Raw genomic sequence first — 18511 nt, 5'->3', positions numbered from 1 at the left:
AGAGTGGGAGAGAGAACGAGAGAGAGAGAGAGAGCGAAAGCGGGACTCTTGACTTTTGGCCATAGTTAGATAGATGATTCGTCAGCGTTCAAGCCATCCATGAATTTAGGTGAACACCAATCAATAATCGCTTTCACATTCGCTTTGGCCACACTCTGTTTCCTCCCCTTCCCCTTTCCCCGTGTGACCACCATGCTAACATGAAAAATGACCGATGGCAGCCAAATAAGGGAGAGAAAGAGAAAAGGTGTTCGTGTTCGTGTTGGTGTTAGTGCTCGAGTGTTTGGGTCGTAACTGTTGTGGCAGCAACTGTTGGCTCTGAGCTCTCTGAGCCAGCAGAGAGCTCGCTTTGATTTACTTGACTGTGCCCGGGCTCGACACTTTGACACAAATCACAGCTGACCAGGCAGCTAGTCGCTCAGGCATCCACTTTAAATGGCAGCCTATTGCAACAGCTTTTATGTGTGTATGGTTGTGTGTGTGTGTTTGAGAGTGTTTGTGTGTGTGGTTTCCAGTCAAATCTGAGATTCCAGTGTGTCAAATGGACTACACTGCGCTACCTCAACTGGGAAATCAAATTTAAGCCTATGTCAAATATTTAAAATGCCATGAAATTTCAAATTGAAAACTCAACAAAATCTAGATTCATTTTGCTGCAACGAGAATTCGTCTAATAACACGGCAGTAGTTTGAAATATATTTAGCGAATGGCTTTAATTATTTATTGATTTGAGATATATTAGAGAATCAATATTAGCTTTTGAGTTTAATTCGGTAATATCAAATTATTATTGTTATAATTATCTATGTAATCGACATAATTAGCTTTTAGTAACATGAATGTAAATATGATAATAAATTAATAAATAAATACTTTACTTTGTCATTTAGCAGCGATAATTCCAGCTTTAGATTGTGTCCCATATAATTTATATTTAACATTTGCGCTTGTTTAAATTTAAGTTGTTAGAATAATCTATGTAAAAATGCATGATTAAAAAGTATAATTAAAATTCGTTAACAACATAATTAGTTTATAGTACTGAGGTGAATTTAAATAAAACAATGATAAACAAATAACAATAATTGAAACAAATTATTAAAAAATGAAATTTACACGAAAAAAGAGTATAGGTAAAAAGCCATATAAGAAACAGAATATAAAATTTGTATTAGAGAAGATATTGATAAAAACTTCATGATAAATAAACTTTGCCACTATTAAGCGATTAATCGTTCTTGCATAATTTCTTTAAAACTTAAGCATAAACATTTACATTAAAATTTACCTTTAGATTTTTGATTACATTCTCAATCTCTCAAATGTATTATAAAATTGCTTGTTGAAAAACTAAAATTGTTATAAAAATCAATATGGAAATACACAATTTAATTTAATTAGTTTAGCTACAAATTCTTAATGTCAAAATAAGCTAATAGGATGACGATAGCTAATTAATAATAATCAAAAACGATGTAATTCATCAACCATAATTCTTGCCTAAATTTGTATCTCATATATTTCCTCTTTAACATATCTACCATATTTAAACATTCATATTTCCTCTTAGCTTCCCATTTCAGATTGTCAACCTCTCAAAAATTGGTTATCTACTCGTGATTCCTTTTGATCTGAACCCTGGGCTTGCTAGTGTGCTTCCTAAAAACTTTGCCTTCTTCATAAGTGAAAGGATGTTTAATTCATGTAGCATTTACCTGTTGGGAATAACAACAAGTGTTGAAGTGACGCCTGCCGTTGGCTTTTGGCTTTTGGTCACGCGTGTGCGAGCAAACCGTATGAGGAATTTAAAAAATACAATATATAATAATGCTCATAATAATGGCAAATGCTATGAAACGCAATCGCAATGTTGCAGCTAAGCGGAAGCACGTGTCAAGGATTTGCCCAGCAATGAATCGTTGTTTTTTTTTTTTGGAGCTTTTGGAATTTTTGGAGAATTTTTGTTGTACATTTTTCTTTTGTTTTTGCAGCGGCAATTGCCTTTCATTAGCCATAGTAGAAGCTGACAGGATTTGTCAGACATTTGTCAAATTCGAGCATATCAGACGAGGACAGATAGAATGAGGATGAGCGAGGACGTGAATGAGGACGACGACGACGCGACAGTTGTCAACTTGGCCTGCGCCTTTTGTTTGTTTGTGTTTGTGTTTCTATTTGTGTTCGTGTTTGTTTTTCGACTTGCAGGCCAGAAGCGGGAACGCGTACAAAATTCACGATAAATCAGAGAGACAACAGCCAAAATTTCATATCACACACAAGGTGAGAGGGGACGACTGTCTTTCCTCGCCCCGCCAGGTGACACACATGCAGAGCGACGTCGTCAATTTTGACTGCATGTCTGCCGGACTGAAGTGAACTCCGGCACGGGACACAGCTCAACTCAACTCGACTCGACTCGATTTGTTTGTTGAGTTTTGGCTTTGGTTGTCGCGGCAGCAACAACTTCATCACTCAATACTGCCACTGCTGCTGCTGCTGTTGCTTGCCACATTCAGCGGCGACAGTTACAAATTATGATTGATTGGCATACAAACTGAATTCGTCTCTCTTCTGCTTGCCTCCCACGCACGAACTGAACTGAGCTGAGCAATCATTGAATTTGAGTTGCATGAGCCATAAATTCGCATTAGACACACTAAAAACTACTGACAAGACAAGTGCATAAATTCATATATAAAATCCAGCCAAATTTATGACCAACGTTTGCCTCAATTGAAGCCACTTCATAAATAATCTGTTGCGAGTGTGTGTGTTGTGTTGTGTGTGTGTGGGGAGAGTACACAACATATTTTGCATTGTCTGTGGTGGGAAACGCTTCACTTGAGCTTGCCAAAAAGGCTATTAAAATTTAATGCTGGACCGCGTATTATTGAAAAGCAGCAGCAGCGGGAACAGTAGCACCACAAAATGAAGCTACCACCACACACAACTCTGCACGACGGGCAACCGAAGTCATAAATCATTTGGTCAATTTTAATGCAGAACAAGACAACGTAGACAGCAACAAAAGCTGCTGAACTCCAGAGAAGAGACAACGGCAACAACAACAAACAGAAGAAGCGACAAGTAAGAATGAAAAAAAGAAAGCTCCAACACCCAAAAAAAAAGACGAAAAGCAAAAGAAAAGACAAGCAGACAACGTTGGTTTCGTCCCATTACACGCTCACTTGCCTAGATAATTGGTGTCTACCCCTCTATATGTGTGAGTGTGTGTATATGTGGTCGAGAGGTGGCCATTGCTGGCGCGTGTCGGTGATTTAACCTTAGGGGTATTATAGTACGATTGTCCAGTTTGCATACTTCTAGTTCCAACTGCTTACTAAAGTTTGGGTCGAAAACAACAAAAAGAAAATATTTAATTAAAATTACTCACTTCATTCTCAGCTTAGCAATCATTACAGTTCATTCATATTTATTTATGCAATTAGTTTGAAGAGGCCCTTAGCATTCTATACCCTACATACGATGAGCACAATGGATTAATTCTACCAAAGATGAGAGAGGAATGCTATATAGAGTTGAAAGAATTCCATACTTATGAGGTAACAATCACTTTTTTGCGAATGTGTTTCTGCAAATTTTGATTCAACTTAATTTTTTTATTTTTATTTAGAACACTTTAAAATATGAATGAGTGAAATTATTTATAGAGTGAAAAAAATTTATTTCTTAAGAGAAAACTTTCACTTTACTGCCAATGATTTTCTGTTCATTTTGACTTACTTTTATTTTTATTTTGAACACTTCATTTGAAAAATATGAATGGCAAATAGAACATACAAATAAGAATGAGAAATAAATGAGAAATTCGTTACAGTTTTGTAAGAGATAGCTTTCACTTTCTTCAAAATTCTTTTTTTTCGCAATTTCTGTTCTGTTTTGATTGTCTTTTATTTTTATATACAACACTTCGTTAGAGATATATATCAAAGAGAATATTTATAGATTTCAAAAATGTTTACTTAAGAGATAGTCTTCACTTTTTGCAAAAGACATTCTGTTTATTTTGATTTACATTTATTTTTATTTGTTTTTATTAAGAGTAATTTGTATGATAATAAAGTCAGTAATTAATGAATCAATTAAACACAAATTGAACATTTTTTTGATCATATGTAGAGTATCTAAGAGTCGCATAAGTTGCAGTTTAAACTTGTAAGTTGTTGTTAATAAATCATAAATTGGCGTAACCATCGTTTGGGCGTGCTTTTGGTTTTGCCTCAACCGCCCCCAACTACCACGCCCCCCGCCTCGTGTTATTCTCTCTGGCTGATTGCAAAAGTTAAATGAACTTTAAGTTTAAAGCAGCTTAGCAGAGCGTTTTGCCAGCTTCTTATGCCAAAATTGGTTGGCTTTGCATATTGATGTGGCATTAGGTGCAAAAGTTTATCATTTCTCCCTCGCGTACTCTTCTAAGTAAGGAAGGCAACAAGTTACGAGAGAGCGAGCGACAGTAATCGTCATCTCTACAACTATCAAATTTGTGGCACTCATAAATTTGCTGTTACCGTTCCCATTGCCATTCTGTTTACCACTGCCCCAACCACTTCCACTCTCAGCAGCGTCCACTTCCTCTTCGACTGACATTGCGTTGCGCATACGCAGCGTGTGCGTGTTTGACTGCAGAAGTTTTGTCGGCTTTTGTCATTGACATTCAGGCTGCGTGCCATAGAATGTAGGATAAAGTGAGACCGTGACAAAGAATCGGATTTTTATGTTGGCCATAAAGTTGCCGCCTGCATTTGGATTTTGCTCTCGCTGCTCTCGTTTCGATGTTGTTCTTCTTTACTGATGCTTCTGCTGCTGGCATTAGCCTTTGTTTTGTTTTATTGTCTGCTCGTATAGCGCCTAGAGTTCTACTGTTATTATCCTTGTTGTTGCACTAAATCAAAGTCTCGTTTATTCGTTGGCTGGCCAAGTTTATTGCCATTGATTGTTATGGCCCCATTTTTGGTTTTGCATAATAATTATTCACAGCAATTTGATTAGCTTTTGCACATTGAGTTATGCAACCATTTTTACCACCCACCGAAATTAAATTCAAATTGAAAAACCCCAAGTGAAAAATAAACCAGTGGCCAGCGAAAGTTGTGGCTTGCAAACTTAATACCCTTTTGCTTAACTTTGAACTGAAAGTTTTGGAGATGGTATAATGACAATAAAATTCTCTTGAGGGACATGCAGACTAAAGTTGAATTGAAAAAGTGGAACTTTAACTATAAAGAAATTAGTTTTATATCAAGATTCTAAACAGATATGTACTTAAAATATTTTTATTAATACATTAAACAGAGCCGTTAAGAAGATATTCTACAATATTTGTATTCGATTAATAATCGATTGAAAGCCATTTTACACAAAGAATGGAGACAATGATGTACATTTAAGTATACTCTAACCTTACTTAGATATCTCCTCTCATGTCAAATATATTTTATTCGATTCAAAGAAGCCCCATTGAGGACGCCCAAAAGTTCAAGGCAAAGGGTATAAAAGACATTAAGTGGTAATTGATATTATCAAGTCGCCATTAGCAAATATTCGCTCAATTTGCTTCAAATTTGCCACCGTTGAATGCAACCTCTGCCTCAAATTGTGGCGAGTCTGTCCCTGTCATCAAATACGGTTTAAAAAAAAGTAAAGACTAAACGACGAGAGAAAGCAAAAGCGAACTAGAAATATATGTATAGGACTCGTATATACCCTGTATATAAGGACAGGCGCAATGAACCGCGAGAGATGCAATGCGGCAAGTTGCAATGCCACAGCGCGAAGGGGGAAGCGGGGGCGTCAAGCTGCAAATGCACAAGAGACACAAAGAAAATTGCAATAACAATTTGGCACAGACCAAAAACTTGTACGAAAAACCATTCAAATTTGGGATACAATTTTGTATTTTTTGTGTTTTTTTATTTGTTTGTGCTGTTCATTTGCATAGAAAAATTCAAATTAAGCGAAAAATGTGCAAAATACTGTGAACGAGTTTTCCATTTGTTGTGCTGTGAGTTGCCATTTGTTTGTTATTTTAGTCTCTGCTTCAAATGCAACAAATGAATGTCCAAATAAAAGTAAAAAACAAACGGGACACAAAGTATTTGCCAACTGGGCAATTGGTTGGCTCAAATGAGCAGCAGCAGCCAGGACAAGCCGTATACAAAAGGATAACAAAGGCAGACACAGGACACGGTGATAGGGGAAGAGTGGAAAGTGGGGTGTTGAAATTGTCCGTCTAATGACAAAGTAAATTGTTTGCATTTGGACTTCTGAGCAACAACAACAATAACAGCAGAGACAACAACATTGAGAGTGACAGCAACAATAAAGCAACTTAAACTATTTGCATTGAAGTTTAAAGTTGCCAATTGAATAAATAATGAAAGAAGTTCTTTCTTCAAGAGTCAACCACAAAAGGCAGTTCATAATGTTGTTGTTCTTTTGATTCTCTTTAATTAAGATGCTGATGACAATGCTCTTAATTGTCTCACCCGTCTTTGTTCGCCTTTGCAGCAACGCCATCTTGTAAATCCTTTCTCTCTCTTGCTGTCTCTCTCTATCGCTGTCGTTCCGTTCCGTTTATCCGCTTAACTTTTGCTTGTGTGCGCTGGCCCATGCCTTATTTTTATTTGCATAGGCACCTTGGCACGACCAGCCGACCGGAAGGATGTCCACTGGTCAGCAAACAGCAACTGACGGCGTCAGCTTCATCTGATTGCAGTATAACCCTCGCTCTTCCACTCCCACTGCCACTTCAGCACTGAATTGAGACTCGTAGTTGCCACTTATGCTCGCCTCTGTAAGCAAAACTGCAAAGAGCAGAAAGAAACAAAGTTTTTTATTGCAACAATGCCAGAAAGTTGTGAAGTCTAAATACCCTTTAAGTATGCCAAACTTACAACAATTCAATTCACTTTGCAGTACCATAAAAACTGTGCGCAATAAGCGAAAAATTCCTTTTGCGCGCGCGTTTGCAAATATATTATTTATGGCCTCCTATCGATTATTCGCTGGTTGACGATAATTAATCGAATTGCATTTTAAGCAGGATATTTCCACAAGACGTTGCCACAAGTAATTTGTTTACTTTTTGAAAACTAAGTTAAACTTATTAATAAATAAATAATATATTTAGAAACAGTCTAGAGTTATAGTATTTACGCTTTACTTTTCCATACTTTAGTAATTAGCGCAACTCATGCGTAATCGATAAGAATTTCGATTGCAGCTTTCGTTGGAGTTGATACTTCCATATCATTCAGCAATTGAGAGACAACGTTTGTTGTTCGAATTTCGATTTATTGCGAAACGATAAATATAAATAAAAATGTAGCGTATTTAAATTGAACCGTTTGAATTAGTTATCATGCCCTATTTGATGAAGCCAAAATCAGAACCTTTTTTTAAATGTTTCATTTATGCCTTTTGTTTTACCTACCCTTTGCAATTTCCATCGCCATCACTTTCTCTGCCAAATGCAGTAAACTGTCTTTGTGTGTGTTTGCTTGTCAGACTGTCCAACTGTCCGCCCGCTTGTCATTTTCGTCTCTCTTTTTTTGCACTCTCTTTTTTTCATTTTGTGTGTTATTTGCGTTATGCCTCTGCATTCATTGGAGCCGCTATTGTTCGCATGTAGATTTGGCAGCCTTGCTTCACTGTTTACGGTTCGAAGCACTAAATGTCAACAGTTTTCATAAATCTTGCATAGTAGACATCATCGTAGTCATCAGCGCTGGGCTGGACCGTGAGCCCTGCTTGCACTTGCCACAAGATACAGTTATCTTAAGTGCTCTAAGTGCAAGCTGTCACTCGCCGTATTCCCCTGCTACTGCTGCTGCCCAATTCTTCAATTCGTTTGTTTTCTTTTGTTTGCCGTTCGCTCAACTGCTTTTGACATTTTCGCAAAGATAAATAAAATTCCCAAATGCCCGAAAATTGAATTGGGGGAATTTGGATGGAGGGGAACGAAACACAAACAAATGCAATTTATTTTTGACATTTGTGATTAAGTATATAAGTAATGTCTATGGAGGTGGTATTTTTTACTTTCCTTTTGGTATTAATTATCGATATTACTATCGATATTCATATGCAAATTGGCGACAATCGACTTTCACCTCGCGTCATCGCGTGTGTCACTTTATTAAGTTTTCAAGCATCGCCATCGCGTAAAAATGAAATTGGTCAAGGCTCTGACAGGTCAGCGTGTCAAAGCGGCAACTAAACGACAGGCCCATCATCTTGTCTTATCCATAACAATCAAGTTTTATGGCATAGCATTAGCAAACAGCAACAATAACAATATTCGAACCCAAACAGATCCCATTCCGATCCATTGTGTTGACAGACAGGGTAAAAAACAGAAAAGTGCCGTTGTCTGAGCCAATTGGGAAACCAGTTTTTGCTTTTTTGGCAATTCAAGTTGATTTTCACATTCTTAGAACATTTGCGAATGAATGTGAATGGTTAATGCAAATTAGACAGCAGCCAAAACTTGATCTTCACAGCTCCATGTCTTAGTCTGACCCAAATTCAGAGGTGATAAAATTGCGTGAGTGTCGCACAATCGGTTTAGTCGTTGACGGAACGGACGGGAACGGAACGCCCAAATTATGCTAAAGTCATGTGGCTGCCGGCAGTAAAGATATTGATAATCATCGCCTTGGCATGTAAAGCAACTAACGTTAATGTTAATTTACTCCACTGACTAAATCCCAACGGAATTCTCTTGCAGCTCAACCAGCTGCTGTTGTCCATGGAGCACGCAAGCACTGGAAGCGAGCGCCAGTTCATGGCGTATTCAACGTTGATGTTTATGCGTACAACAAACCACTGTCCAATTTGGTAGGCAAGCAGGCGATAGCTGAACCTGGCCAGGCGCTGCCCATGGGTCAACTGCTGGAGCAACTCTCGCATATCAGTCGTCGTGAATTGACAGTGGCGAAATCACATTACCGTAACCTCGACACCGATAATTACATGGCGAGTTACCCAGAAGTTGCCTCAGCTAATGCAACCGCAGATGCAGAACAGATAATTACGCAGCGAAAACAATCGAACGAGGATCTTAAACTAACCGAAACAACTGCAACTGCAACCAGCAATAGCGAGGCAATAAACAGTCAATTAGCCGAGCAGCAAATGAATTCCAGTCTGAAAAACTCGCATGCAATGCGTAATTTATACTCGCATGAGTTCCATGTGAGCACATGGGCAAACGGAAGATTGTGCTGCTCAACACGCTCAGCAAGAATGCCAGCCAGCAACAGGATCGTAAACCAGACAGTGCAGAAGTTATTGCGCAGCAAACGCAGCCATTGAATTTGAAATTGGCAATGCCAACACTCGAGGAGAACGAGGAGCAAGAAAAACAGGAACAGGAACACACAACAACACCGAAAATGATCGAAAATTTGAGCACAGCAGAGATGCTAGTCAAGCCGGACTCTGAGCACTCTCAAGCAATTAGCACATTAGATGAAATGGAAAGCATGAGCAGAGAGTCGACAACTGAGCAGCCTAATAAGAGCAATGCCAATGATGGCACTGCTGGCATTGATGACAGCAAACATGGAGCAAAGGATGCGAACAATATGACGACAATTGAAGCAGCTAATACAGCTAATGCATATGACAAGGAGCAACTGATGCCGAAGCCAGAGTTGCAGGTCGAGAATGAGGCTGAGACTGATGCTGATGGTGAGCATCACCATTCCACGAAGAAGAACGACAGTCGGCATGACAATGATGGACAAGCAAATGGCATCAATGCTGTGCTTCAACTCGAGTCGATGCCACGACCAGTTGCTGCTGTAGATAAGCCTCTCACTATTCCCAAGTCCAGGCGAAAGCAAACAAAACCAAAAACAAAGAAGAGACCCAATGAAATTGATACAAAGCCGACGACTTCGAGTAGCAGCAGCAGCAGCAGTGGCAGCAGAATCAGACCGAGCTCTGGAGCAATGCTGATGGTTGGGACAGCAAATGTCAAGGCGCCAGTGAAAGTATCACCGGAAATCAGCACAACGACGACGAGCACACACGCCCCCAACACTAAAAAGAGCAAGGGAAAGGGGAAGGGCAAGCGGAGGAAGGGTTCACAACGTCGACCCAGTGGCAGTCAGCAGGAGTTGGAGCAGGAAATCGAAACTACGACAAATTGGTGGCAGATACTACCATATGCGGAAATTAGAAAATTTTTGAATACGATTTATGATAGCATCACCGAGGATGACGATGACCGTCGCCTTGGTCGTCATCATCATGATAATGATCATCCAGCCCAACGGATATGACTGTGCAACCAGTTCTATTGTCAGGTTTTGGGAACAGCGGGGAACGGCAACAACAAAACTGGTGTCCAGCGAGCGTTGAATTGAATTTCCGTTCAAATGAGCCCAGTTTGCTGTCCAGTTGTATGTTAGCTGTTTGGTAGGGATCGGGGTAAGTTTTTAGTGTTGATTACAACTACCAACTAAGTTAGTGGATCTAAACTTCATTTTTATGCTCAGCACTTGGTCGTAAAAAATAAAATATAATCGTAAAATGCCGAGCGAAAGTTGGAGAAGTTCCTGCTCAACTTGGGCAATTTCACATTTTGTATTCACTTGTAACCATTTCGAAATGAATACTTTGGAAATGAATGGCGCGCCTGGGATTGTAACTGATGCAAGAAAGAACTGATTTGTCCTACTTGATTGTTGGCTTATCCTGGTTAGTTTTTAGGCAACTTTCTCTTGACCTATACCTTTACTTTCCAAATAATTGTTGCCAATTCATTCGATTGAGAATGAATAATTATGACACGGATTCTCTTCCGCGTGAATAACTGTCACTGTTAACAATGAATAATGAATGCTCTTCTCTCACTTTCTACAAATTCTTAAGTATGCAAATGCGCTAAGTAAGAATTAATCTATTCTTAATGCCTTCAATTGTCACTCACCTGTCTCTCAATACTAAATTCTCCCCCCGTCGAGTTTATCGAGAAATCGAAAGCTCAGTTCATTCAGAAACTCAACGAATGACTTAATTAAATACGTTCTGGCATTTAAAAGGCAATTTATTAATATTTAAGTAAACAAATAGAAGATGAGCATAATGACGGCTTAGTTCACACCAAATGAAATGTGTTTAGACAGCTTATCGAAGTGACGGAGACGCACAAGGGGAAGGGGACACGCGACGATGCGGTCACAGGTTAAAGTTGAAAGCGGTCCAACGGCTTCTAGTTCTGACTTCCAGTTTGGACGGCCGACAGCAGACAGCGCTCAGCATGGCGTGAATGGACATTAATGAGATAATAGTCTTATTTATTGTTCGATAACCTGTAAGGCAGTTTTGTTGGTCTGGCCTAAAGCGCCAGAACAGCATCCAAGACGTTAAATAAGTCAAATGGGAAACTATCATGAATCTTGAGCCATTTAAGACTTCTTGGGATTTTGTTCTTTGTCGTTTTATTTGTTGTCTTCATTTATTGAATTTAAGCAGCAAAGCGGAACTTTTGAACTTGTCTATCGCTTTGTTTACATAACCGTTTTGAAGTTGGCCAACAGCTTTCGCCGTCGTCGTCGCCGTCTCCGTTGTCGTTGCCGTTGTGACTTGCCCAACTTTGTCCAGCTCTGTTGTCGCTCCACCTGCGCATAGATAAGTAATTTGTGGCTCTGATCGCTGCCAGGCACCGTAAAGATTACGGGAATGGGTTTAGTCTCAACTGGCGGTGAACTAGTTGTGGATGTTGTGCTTGAAGTCGATGGACTTGTGGTAGTACTTGTACTGTTTGTGATGTTGTTGTCTTGTGGCAGTTGGACGCTGAATGCGTGCCCCTCGTACAGATGAAGTTGCCAATCGCACAGCTCTGGCGTTAGCTTGCAACGTGCTGTGGCATTGTCAGCGATTAGCGCCACTTGGGCGTGGCTTAATTTGGGTATATGCTGCAGTGTCTCAACGAGTGTGGCGTCCACACGTACAACTGACCAGGCTAAGACCATCGCTGGCAGTAACAACAGCATCCGCAATCCATCGCACATTGCCATAGCGACACCTTGTGAGCTAAGTACCTGCTGCTCTTGAGTTACGATTGCGACTGGCATTTGGCTTTCAAGTCAGCTGAACTCAAACCCGTTTTTTGCTTTGACATGTCAAAGACAAACACAAAGACAATGGCCATGGCAATGACAATGACAACCGAATTTATGCTGATGCCCTGAACCCTTTCGCTTCACCAGAGGCGCCCACTCTTGCTACCTGGCAATTACGTAACAACATCTCTGCGATTGAGATTTGATTTTATAGAGTTTGTCAGCTCTCCTTCTTGGGTGAGCTCACTTCTGGCTGGTTTCAGTCGAGAGTTTCTTGGAATCATTAGAAAGTTAATCGGTTAAAAGATATAGAAAAAGTTGGGCTTCGCTCTGGTTGTCAGATTTGATTTCTATCAGAAATCTATTTCACCGAATTCCAAAAGATCTTAGTCATAGCCTTCTGCTCTTAATTTGGAGCTGTAGATACTCGAAGAATAATAAGTAAGTTTTACAATGCAAAATGTAATGTATCATAAAAGCACTTTGGGATGATTTTGTTTCCCATAAGTAATGCCTTACTCAGCAAATGCAAAACAATTTAGTAAAGTAAAATGTAAAGATGTAATCTTGGCTTTTAAAATTAATTTCTATCATATTTCGCAGACTATTTCTTTTCAATCACAACAATATTCCACAAATACTTTATTGAATTATTTTCAATACATAGAACTAATAATAGGACGGACGCTTTCTCGTTTCTTTTCTTAAAGTCCTGTAGAACTGATTGCCACTTCGCTTCCGTTGATTATAAGGTCTTAACGTAGGTTTGTAGATGTTTGGCTTTTTGACTGTTTTAGCAATTGCTCTGGGCGATATCAGCAAGAAAGGATTACCATTGCCATCGGTGAGTTCCACGTACTGTGCATCCTCCGGCTGCGTGCATAGCTTTGGAAAGTTGTAGCACAATGAGTTCATAGACTTTGGTGGCGACTTGATGGACAACTGCTGAGCGGGACTTAAAATGTCTTCAGAGTCACTTGAGACGATGATAGAAGGCTCACTGCTTGCGCTGGGAAATGATGGTGTGGTAGTGGCTGTTGGGATGGTTGTTGTTGTGTCGGAAGAAACTGTGGTTGTCTCTGGTTGCGGTGTTGTAGTAGTAGCATTGTTTGAGTCCACAGATGATGCAGTTGTGGCTGCAGTTGTAGAAGCAGTTGTGGCAATTGTTGTTGTGGCTGCTGTTGTTGTGGTTGCAGCTGTTGTGGCAACTGTGGTTGTGGCGGCAGTGGTTGTGGTTGTTCTCCTCGTTGTGGTTGTTCTTCTGGTGGGTCTGCGCGAAGGTCTTGGTCTAGGGGGAGGAGGTGGCGGCGGAAGCACATACTCCACGTACGGCGGATTGTGATAATAATAATTCTCCCAATAATCATTGTAATAGTTGTCCAAAGCAGCAACATCAACTTTTTTTTTCCTCTCAGTCTTTTGCTTTTTATGCGGAGCGTGCAATGCATTCGTTATCCTGGAGTAAATATCGGTTATATCCCACACAGGAATATGTAGTCTCATCTGTCCAATATCGCCTGGTGACTGACTCCATGTTGACCCTGCGAGCAATAGCCAAATGCAGACGCGACTTATAAACATTACGGATTCGAATTTTTCGGTAAATTTTACATCACTTTACGGGCACGCGTCTTGGTCGGAACTTAGGAGAGATTGGCAAAGTCCAAGTGCTTTTATATAGACATCAGTTGGGGCTAATCTCGCAATAAAACTAATAAAGCTATCCATTCTAATATTGATGATTAATGGTTGCCTAAAGCGTTAATTCACATTCAATAGCATAAAACTACGCACCTTTAGATGAAACAATACCTGGCTATTATCACTTCTTTAACTTGCTTTTCATCACTTTTAATATTGTTATTGTGGATTAGAAAATGTTTCTATAGATTTTACTTTCATTCAAGAAGTGTTTTTATAAGGCAGCTTTTGAATATCATTATATTAATCTTTAGAAGATTAGTCTTTAAAATGTACAAAGTTTGGAATTTATTAAATTTTATAACTTTTGGAGTACTGAAACTTTTCCTAATTTTTTTTGTATTTAATCCCATAATTTAAATTTTTAGGAAGTAAATTCAATAAACAAGTAAAAATAAAGATAATTGTTTTTTATCCTTTTGATGATTTCTTCTATTTTTTTATCAATATTATGAATACCCCTATAGTTCTCAATATTTGTGGGCTAGTAGTAATTAAATATTATCTGAATTGCGATAAACAGGAACAAAACCTGTCTGACGTCTTTAATTTTTTTGTCTTTCTTTGCACGCTCCAATTTGGTTTTAGCATGAATAACTTTCTAGACTAATGACCTACAGATGCAGCACGAGTTTTGCGAAAACTAACTCGCTTTTGGGTACAATGAAATCGATCCAAATGCAGAAATAAGAAAAGGTGACACTGATAAAGAATAAATTATCACTACGATTAGCTTTAGAAAATATTTTGATTTTTTCTCATTGTGTTTTAAAGAATAATTTAGATAAGGATTTTAAATAGCCACATTAATAAAATCACTTTTAAAAGCAAAGTACCTTCAATAATAATATTTCGTTCTTAAAGACTTAGAAATCAGTCGGTTAGTTTATAAGATTTGTGTTTTGTTCACAGAGCTGTGAATTTAGTAGACATAACAGTGTCAATGGATTCGGAGCAGAGACAAGAGATAATCTTTGAATAAAATTTTGATTCGATGCCCGATTTCTTGTCAGAGTAGAAACTGTTGTGACCTCTGGTTTCGTTGGTGTCTCAGTTGATGACTCAGTTGTCGTCTCATTTGGTGGTGTTCTTGGCTGCGGCCGTGTGGGATGCGATGGTTTTGGCGGTCTTGGTGGTCTTATTGGTCTTACAGGATTGATACGATAGTACCATAGTTGCGGAGCAGGCGGATAATAGTAATAGTATTGTCTATCAATTGCCGGCCTTGGAATGAAAAGTCCTTTTGCTTCGTTGATTAGTTGCGCTGTGTCACTAAAATCCAAAATAGGCCCTGTTATTCTGTAGTCTCCAATCTTAAAAGTGATTGCCCATGCTGTGCCCACGGTAAGCAGCATTTTCGCTATGTGTTCAGATCATGGAAACTGGATTATTACTAAATCCATTCTGCCGCATCATGAGATTTTATACGGAGAGCCGCTAAGACAATACCCTCGTTCCCTCTTGCTTAATCATATTAATAAATTTTTTTTGCATTTTATTGTCTTTCCAAATCATACACAAGATTATCGCTTGAATAACTTTCTAATCTAATGAGCTATCAATGCATTCCAAAGTTGTCTACTTCTGACCTCTTTTATGATACAACGAATTCTGATTGTTGTAATAATATGGGTAGCTGGTGTAAGGTGCAACAGGTCGTCGTCTCTGTGGCTGTTTTTGTGGCCGGGGCCGTGCCAGTGGCAAAGGCTGTTGATACCGGTTGAATGTGCTTGGAGCCATTTGCCAGCTCTGTTTGTCGGAGCTGGGCATTATCAATATCAAAGGTCTTCCATCTTTATCAGTTAATCGAACAAACTGTGCATTTGGTGGCAGCGAAATTTGTCCTTGATGACCTTCGACGACACTTGGGTAGTGAACTTCATCTTCGCTCACAGATGCGGGAGCCTGAATTCTTTGATTGTTTCCATTGCTGTTGCTAATCAGTAAAGGATAAGGAACAAACTTTCGTACTGGAACAGTCGTGGTTGGTGTGGTTGACGGGGCCACTGCAGTTGATGTTGAAATATCTGTAGATGTTGGCAACGCTGTGGAAGTTGTAATATCTGACGAAGCTGTCGTAGATTCTGTTGGTAGTGCTGTGGAGGTCGAAACCGTTGTTGAAGCTGTGGTCGACTCTGTTGTTGATGAAGTGGTGGAATCTGTAGTAGAAGATGTTGGTATTGCTGTGGATGTCGAAACCGTTGTTGAAGCTGTGGTTGACTCTGTTGTTGATGAAGTGGTTGAGTCTGTAGTAGAAGATGTTGGTATTGCTGTGGAGGTCGAAACAGTTGTTGAAGCTGTGGTCGACTCTGTTGTTGATGAAGTGGTTGAATCTGTAGTAGAAGATGTTGGTATCGCTGTGGATGTCGAAACCGTTGTTGAAGCTGTGGTTGACTCTGTTGTTGATGAAGTGGTTGAGTCTGTAGTAGAAGATGTTGGTATTGCTGTGGAGGTCGAAACAGTTGTTGAAGCTGTGGTCGACTCTGTTGTTGATGAAGTGGTTGAATCTGTAGTAGAAGATGTTGGTATCGCTGTGGATGTCGAAACCGTTGTTGAAGCTGTGGTCGACTCTGTTGTTGATGAAGTGGTTGAATCTGTAGTAGAAGATGTTGGTATTGCTGTGGAGGTCGAAACCGTTGTTGAAGATGTGGTTGACTCTGTTGTTGATGAAGTGGTTGAATCTGTAGTAGAAGATGTTGGTATCGCTGTGGATGTCGAAACCGTTGTTGAAGCTGTGGTCGACTCTGTTGTTGATGAAGTGGTTGAATCTGTAGTAGAAGATGTTGGTATTGCTGTGGAGGTCGAAACCGTTGTTGAAGCTGTGGTCGACTCTGTTGTTGATGAAGTGGTGGAATCTGTAGTAGAAGATGTTGGTATTGCTGTGGAGGTCGAAACAGTTGTTGAAGCTGTGGTTGACTCTGTTGTTGAGGAAGTAGTTGAATCTGTAGTAGAAGATGTTGGTATTGCTGTGGAGGTCGAAACAGTTGTTGAAGCTGTGGTTGACTCTGTTGTTGAGGAAGTAGTTGAATCTGTGGTAGAAGATGTTGGTATTGCTGTGGAGGTCGAAACAGTTGTTGAAGCTGTGGTTGACTCTGTTGTTGAGGAAGTAGTTGAATCTGTGGTAGAAGATGTTGGTATTGCTGTGGAGGTGGTAATTGTTGAAGATGTTGGCAAGGCGGTTGACGTCGAGACAGTTGTTGAAGCTGTTGTCGATTCAGTTGTAGAAGAAGTGGTTGAATCTGTAGTAGAAGATGTTGGCAATGCTGTCGAAGTAGTCACCGTGGGCGAAGATGTTGGCAATGCTGTCGATGTAGTCACCGTGGGAGACTGTGTTGGCAATGCTGTAGAAGTGGAAACCGTTGTAGCCTCTGTTGTTGTTGTGGTAGTTGTCGGTGCTGCGGTTGTTGTGGTAGTTGTGGTCTGTGAGTTCGCATTTTGGGCTTCTAGATAGGCCAGCAAAGCGGCGTAGTACTCGTAGTTTTGCAGGTATTGGGCATAGTTGTAATCATTGTAGTAGGCATTCCATAAGTCGGCTTCATATTGATTATACTGATTAAAAGCATTATTGCCGCCTCCATTATTACCGGCTCCATTATTGTTTTGTGCGTTTTGTCCATTCGTCGATTGTCCTGTGAGCTGATTAATAGCATCCCGTATATTAAAAACTGGCAGAGTAAAAGGCCCAACGTTGAGCGTAGAGAACTGAGCCCATGCAGGTGCACAGGCAAAGACAAGTAGGAGCCAGACGCGATTAATTAACATTTCGACGACCTCACGTCAAAGCAACTCGTTAAGAACTGAACCTTCGTGAGGTTAGTGCAAATGCTTTTATATATTTGCAGCTACTTAACTAGTCTGCTAGAGGGAATTGCTAATTTATAGTTTTAACCCAGCAGTCACTGTAGATAGCGGACAGCAAACAGAAGACAGCAGGGCAAATGTAATAAAATGTGAAAAGATCAGAGCATAGCTTTATTATCTTAGGCTATTCGCAAGCAAATACAATGAAGACAAGAGACAAGGAACATTTGAATAATGGCTTTCGATCAGCGTTAACTAGACTTGCTTTCATTCCCATCAAGATGGAATTAGATAACCAGTTTGCTGTCTATTAAAGACGCCGACAATCTGTGGAGCTGGTCGAACCCTTAAAATTTTGTTGGGGTTTCGAACATAATCAACTAGTTGCCGATTGTTATCCAAATCGTATTTGATGCGTGATCCCTTGTTAAAGTCTATGTAATCGTATTCGCCATCATTCTCATCTATGGCCTCGGAGTCTGTTTCATCGGTTTCATCCGTCTGTGCATCCAAGTCTATGGGAGCATCTGGTAATATTGTTGCAATAGTGTTGGGCGCATTGTTGGCCAAAAGCGACTGCACAAAGCTTTGCAAAAACTGTTGACGTATCAACGCTTCCTGGAGTTGAGCTGCATTTTGTAACGCGTCAGCCAGCAAAATTGGGTCTTGGAATGGTGGGTAATCCTCAAGTGCTTGTCGAAGAGCCAACTCTGACGACCCATTGTTTCCAACGTTGACATTAACTTTCGAAGATCCTAACAGGAAGAATAGCGAACGCGTCTCGGGTTTCGCTTCTATGGGCACACTGTTAACGCCTAGCTGAAGACAGGCGGCCAGGGCAACGATCAAAGGCCAATGCAGAGCAGACTTTGGTATCATTTCGCTACGAGTTCGCTAACCAACTAAATGATTC

General features: G+C 39.9%; 3 protein-coding genes and 1 long non-coding RNA gene across 6 annotated transcripts; 1 reads left to right on the top strand and 3 right to left on the bottom strand.

Annotated features, from left to right (window-relative positions):
- Positions 1 to 5948: 5948 nt before the first annotated feature.
- Positions 5949 to 7982, bottom strand: LOC132790375 (uncharacterized). Of its 3 annotated transcripts, none has more exons than XR_009632793.1 (4): positions 7455 to 7982; positions 7185 to 7387; positions 6916 to 7113; positions 5949 to 6825 (listed from the first exon to the last, which is right to left on the bottom strand). It is a non-coding gene; the product is annotated as an uncharacterized LOC132790375 (long non-coding RNA). The 3 variants fall into 3 exon arrangements; XR_009632792.1 differs by having other exon boundaries at positions 5950 to 6825; positions 6916 to 7123; positions 7195 to 7387; positions 7455 to 7981; XR_009632791.1 differs by having other exon boundaries at positions 5955 to 6825; positions 7195 to 7387; positions 7455 to 7975.
- A 308-nt stretch (positions 7983 to 8290) lies between these two features.
- LOC132791007 (uncharacterized protein DDB_G0284459) lies at positions 8291 to 10482 on the top strand. The gene is given in 3 exon segments (XM_060799781.1): positions 8291 to 8685; positions 8751 to 9221; positions 9224 to 10482. Coding segments are annotated over 3 exon segments (1605 nt in total). The 5' UTR covers positions 8291 to 8639; the 3' UTR covers positions 10312 to 10482.
- A 567-nt stretch (positions 10483 to 11049) lies between these two features.
- Positions 11050 to 12679, bottom strand: LOC132790269 (uncharacterized). The gene has a single exon (XM_060798755.1). It carries the CDS (start codon positions 12106 to 12108, stop codon positions 11542 to 11544), a length of 567 nt encoding a protein of 188 aa, XP_060654738.1. The 5' UTR covers positions 12109 to 12679; the 3' UTR covers positions 11050 to 11541.
- A 414-nt stretch (positions 12680 to 13093) lies between these two features.
- On the bottom strand, positions 13094 to 18477 carry LOC132794097 (putative uncharacterized protein DDB_G0282133). The gene is made up of 4 exons (XM_060804348.1): positions 17971 to 18477; positions 16982 to 17433; positions 15761 to 16913; positions 13094 to 13384 (listed from the first exon to the last, which is right to left on the bottom strand). The coding sequence occupies exons 1-4, from the start codon at positions 18475 to 18477 to the stop codon at positions 13094 to 13096; spliced, it is 2403 nt and encodes an 800-aa protein (XP_060660331.1).
- Between the last annotated feature and the right edge of the window lie 34 nt (positions 18478 to 18511).

The sequence above is a fragment of the Drosophila nasuta genome, chromosome 3, assembly GCF_023558535.2.
Source record: "Drosophila nasuta strain 15112-1781.00 chromosome 3, ASM2355853v1, whole genome shotgun sequence".
NCBI classification, from domain to species: Eukaryota; Metazoa; Arthropoda; class Insecta; order Diptera; family Drosophilidae; genus Drosophila; species Drosophila nasuta.
Note: the sequence above shows the minus strand (reverse complement) of the source record. Positions and strands in the feature narration are given on the sequence as shown.

Excerpts from the sequence above, each read along its gene's own strand:
- LOC132790269 (XM_060798755.1), bottom strand. The coding sequence starts at position 12,108 with ATGCCAGTCGCAATCGTAACTCAAGAGCAGCAGGTACTTAGCTCACAA.
- LOC132794097 (XM_060804348.1), bottom strand. The coding sequence starts at position 18,477 with ATGATACCAAAGTCTGCTCTGCATTGGCCTTTGATCGTTGCCCTGGCC. Across the intron at positions 17,434-17,970 it reads ATCGGCAACTAGTTGATTAT|CTCACAGGACAATCGACGAA; the intron begins GTTCGAAACCCC and ends GCTATTAATCAG. Across the intron at positions 13,385-15,760 it reads ACGACTGTTCCAGTACGAAA|ACCAAGACCTTCGCGCAGAC; the intron begins GTTTGTTCCTTA and ends TCCTCCCCCTAG.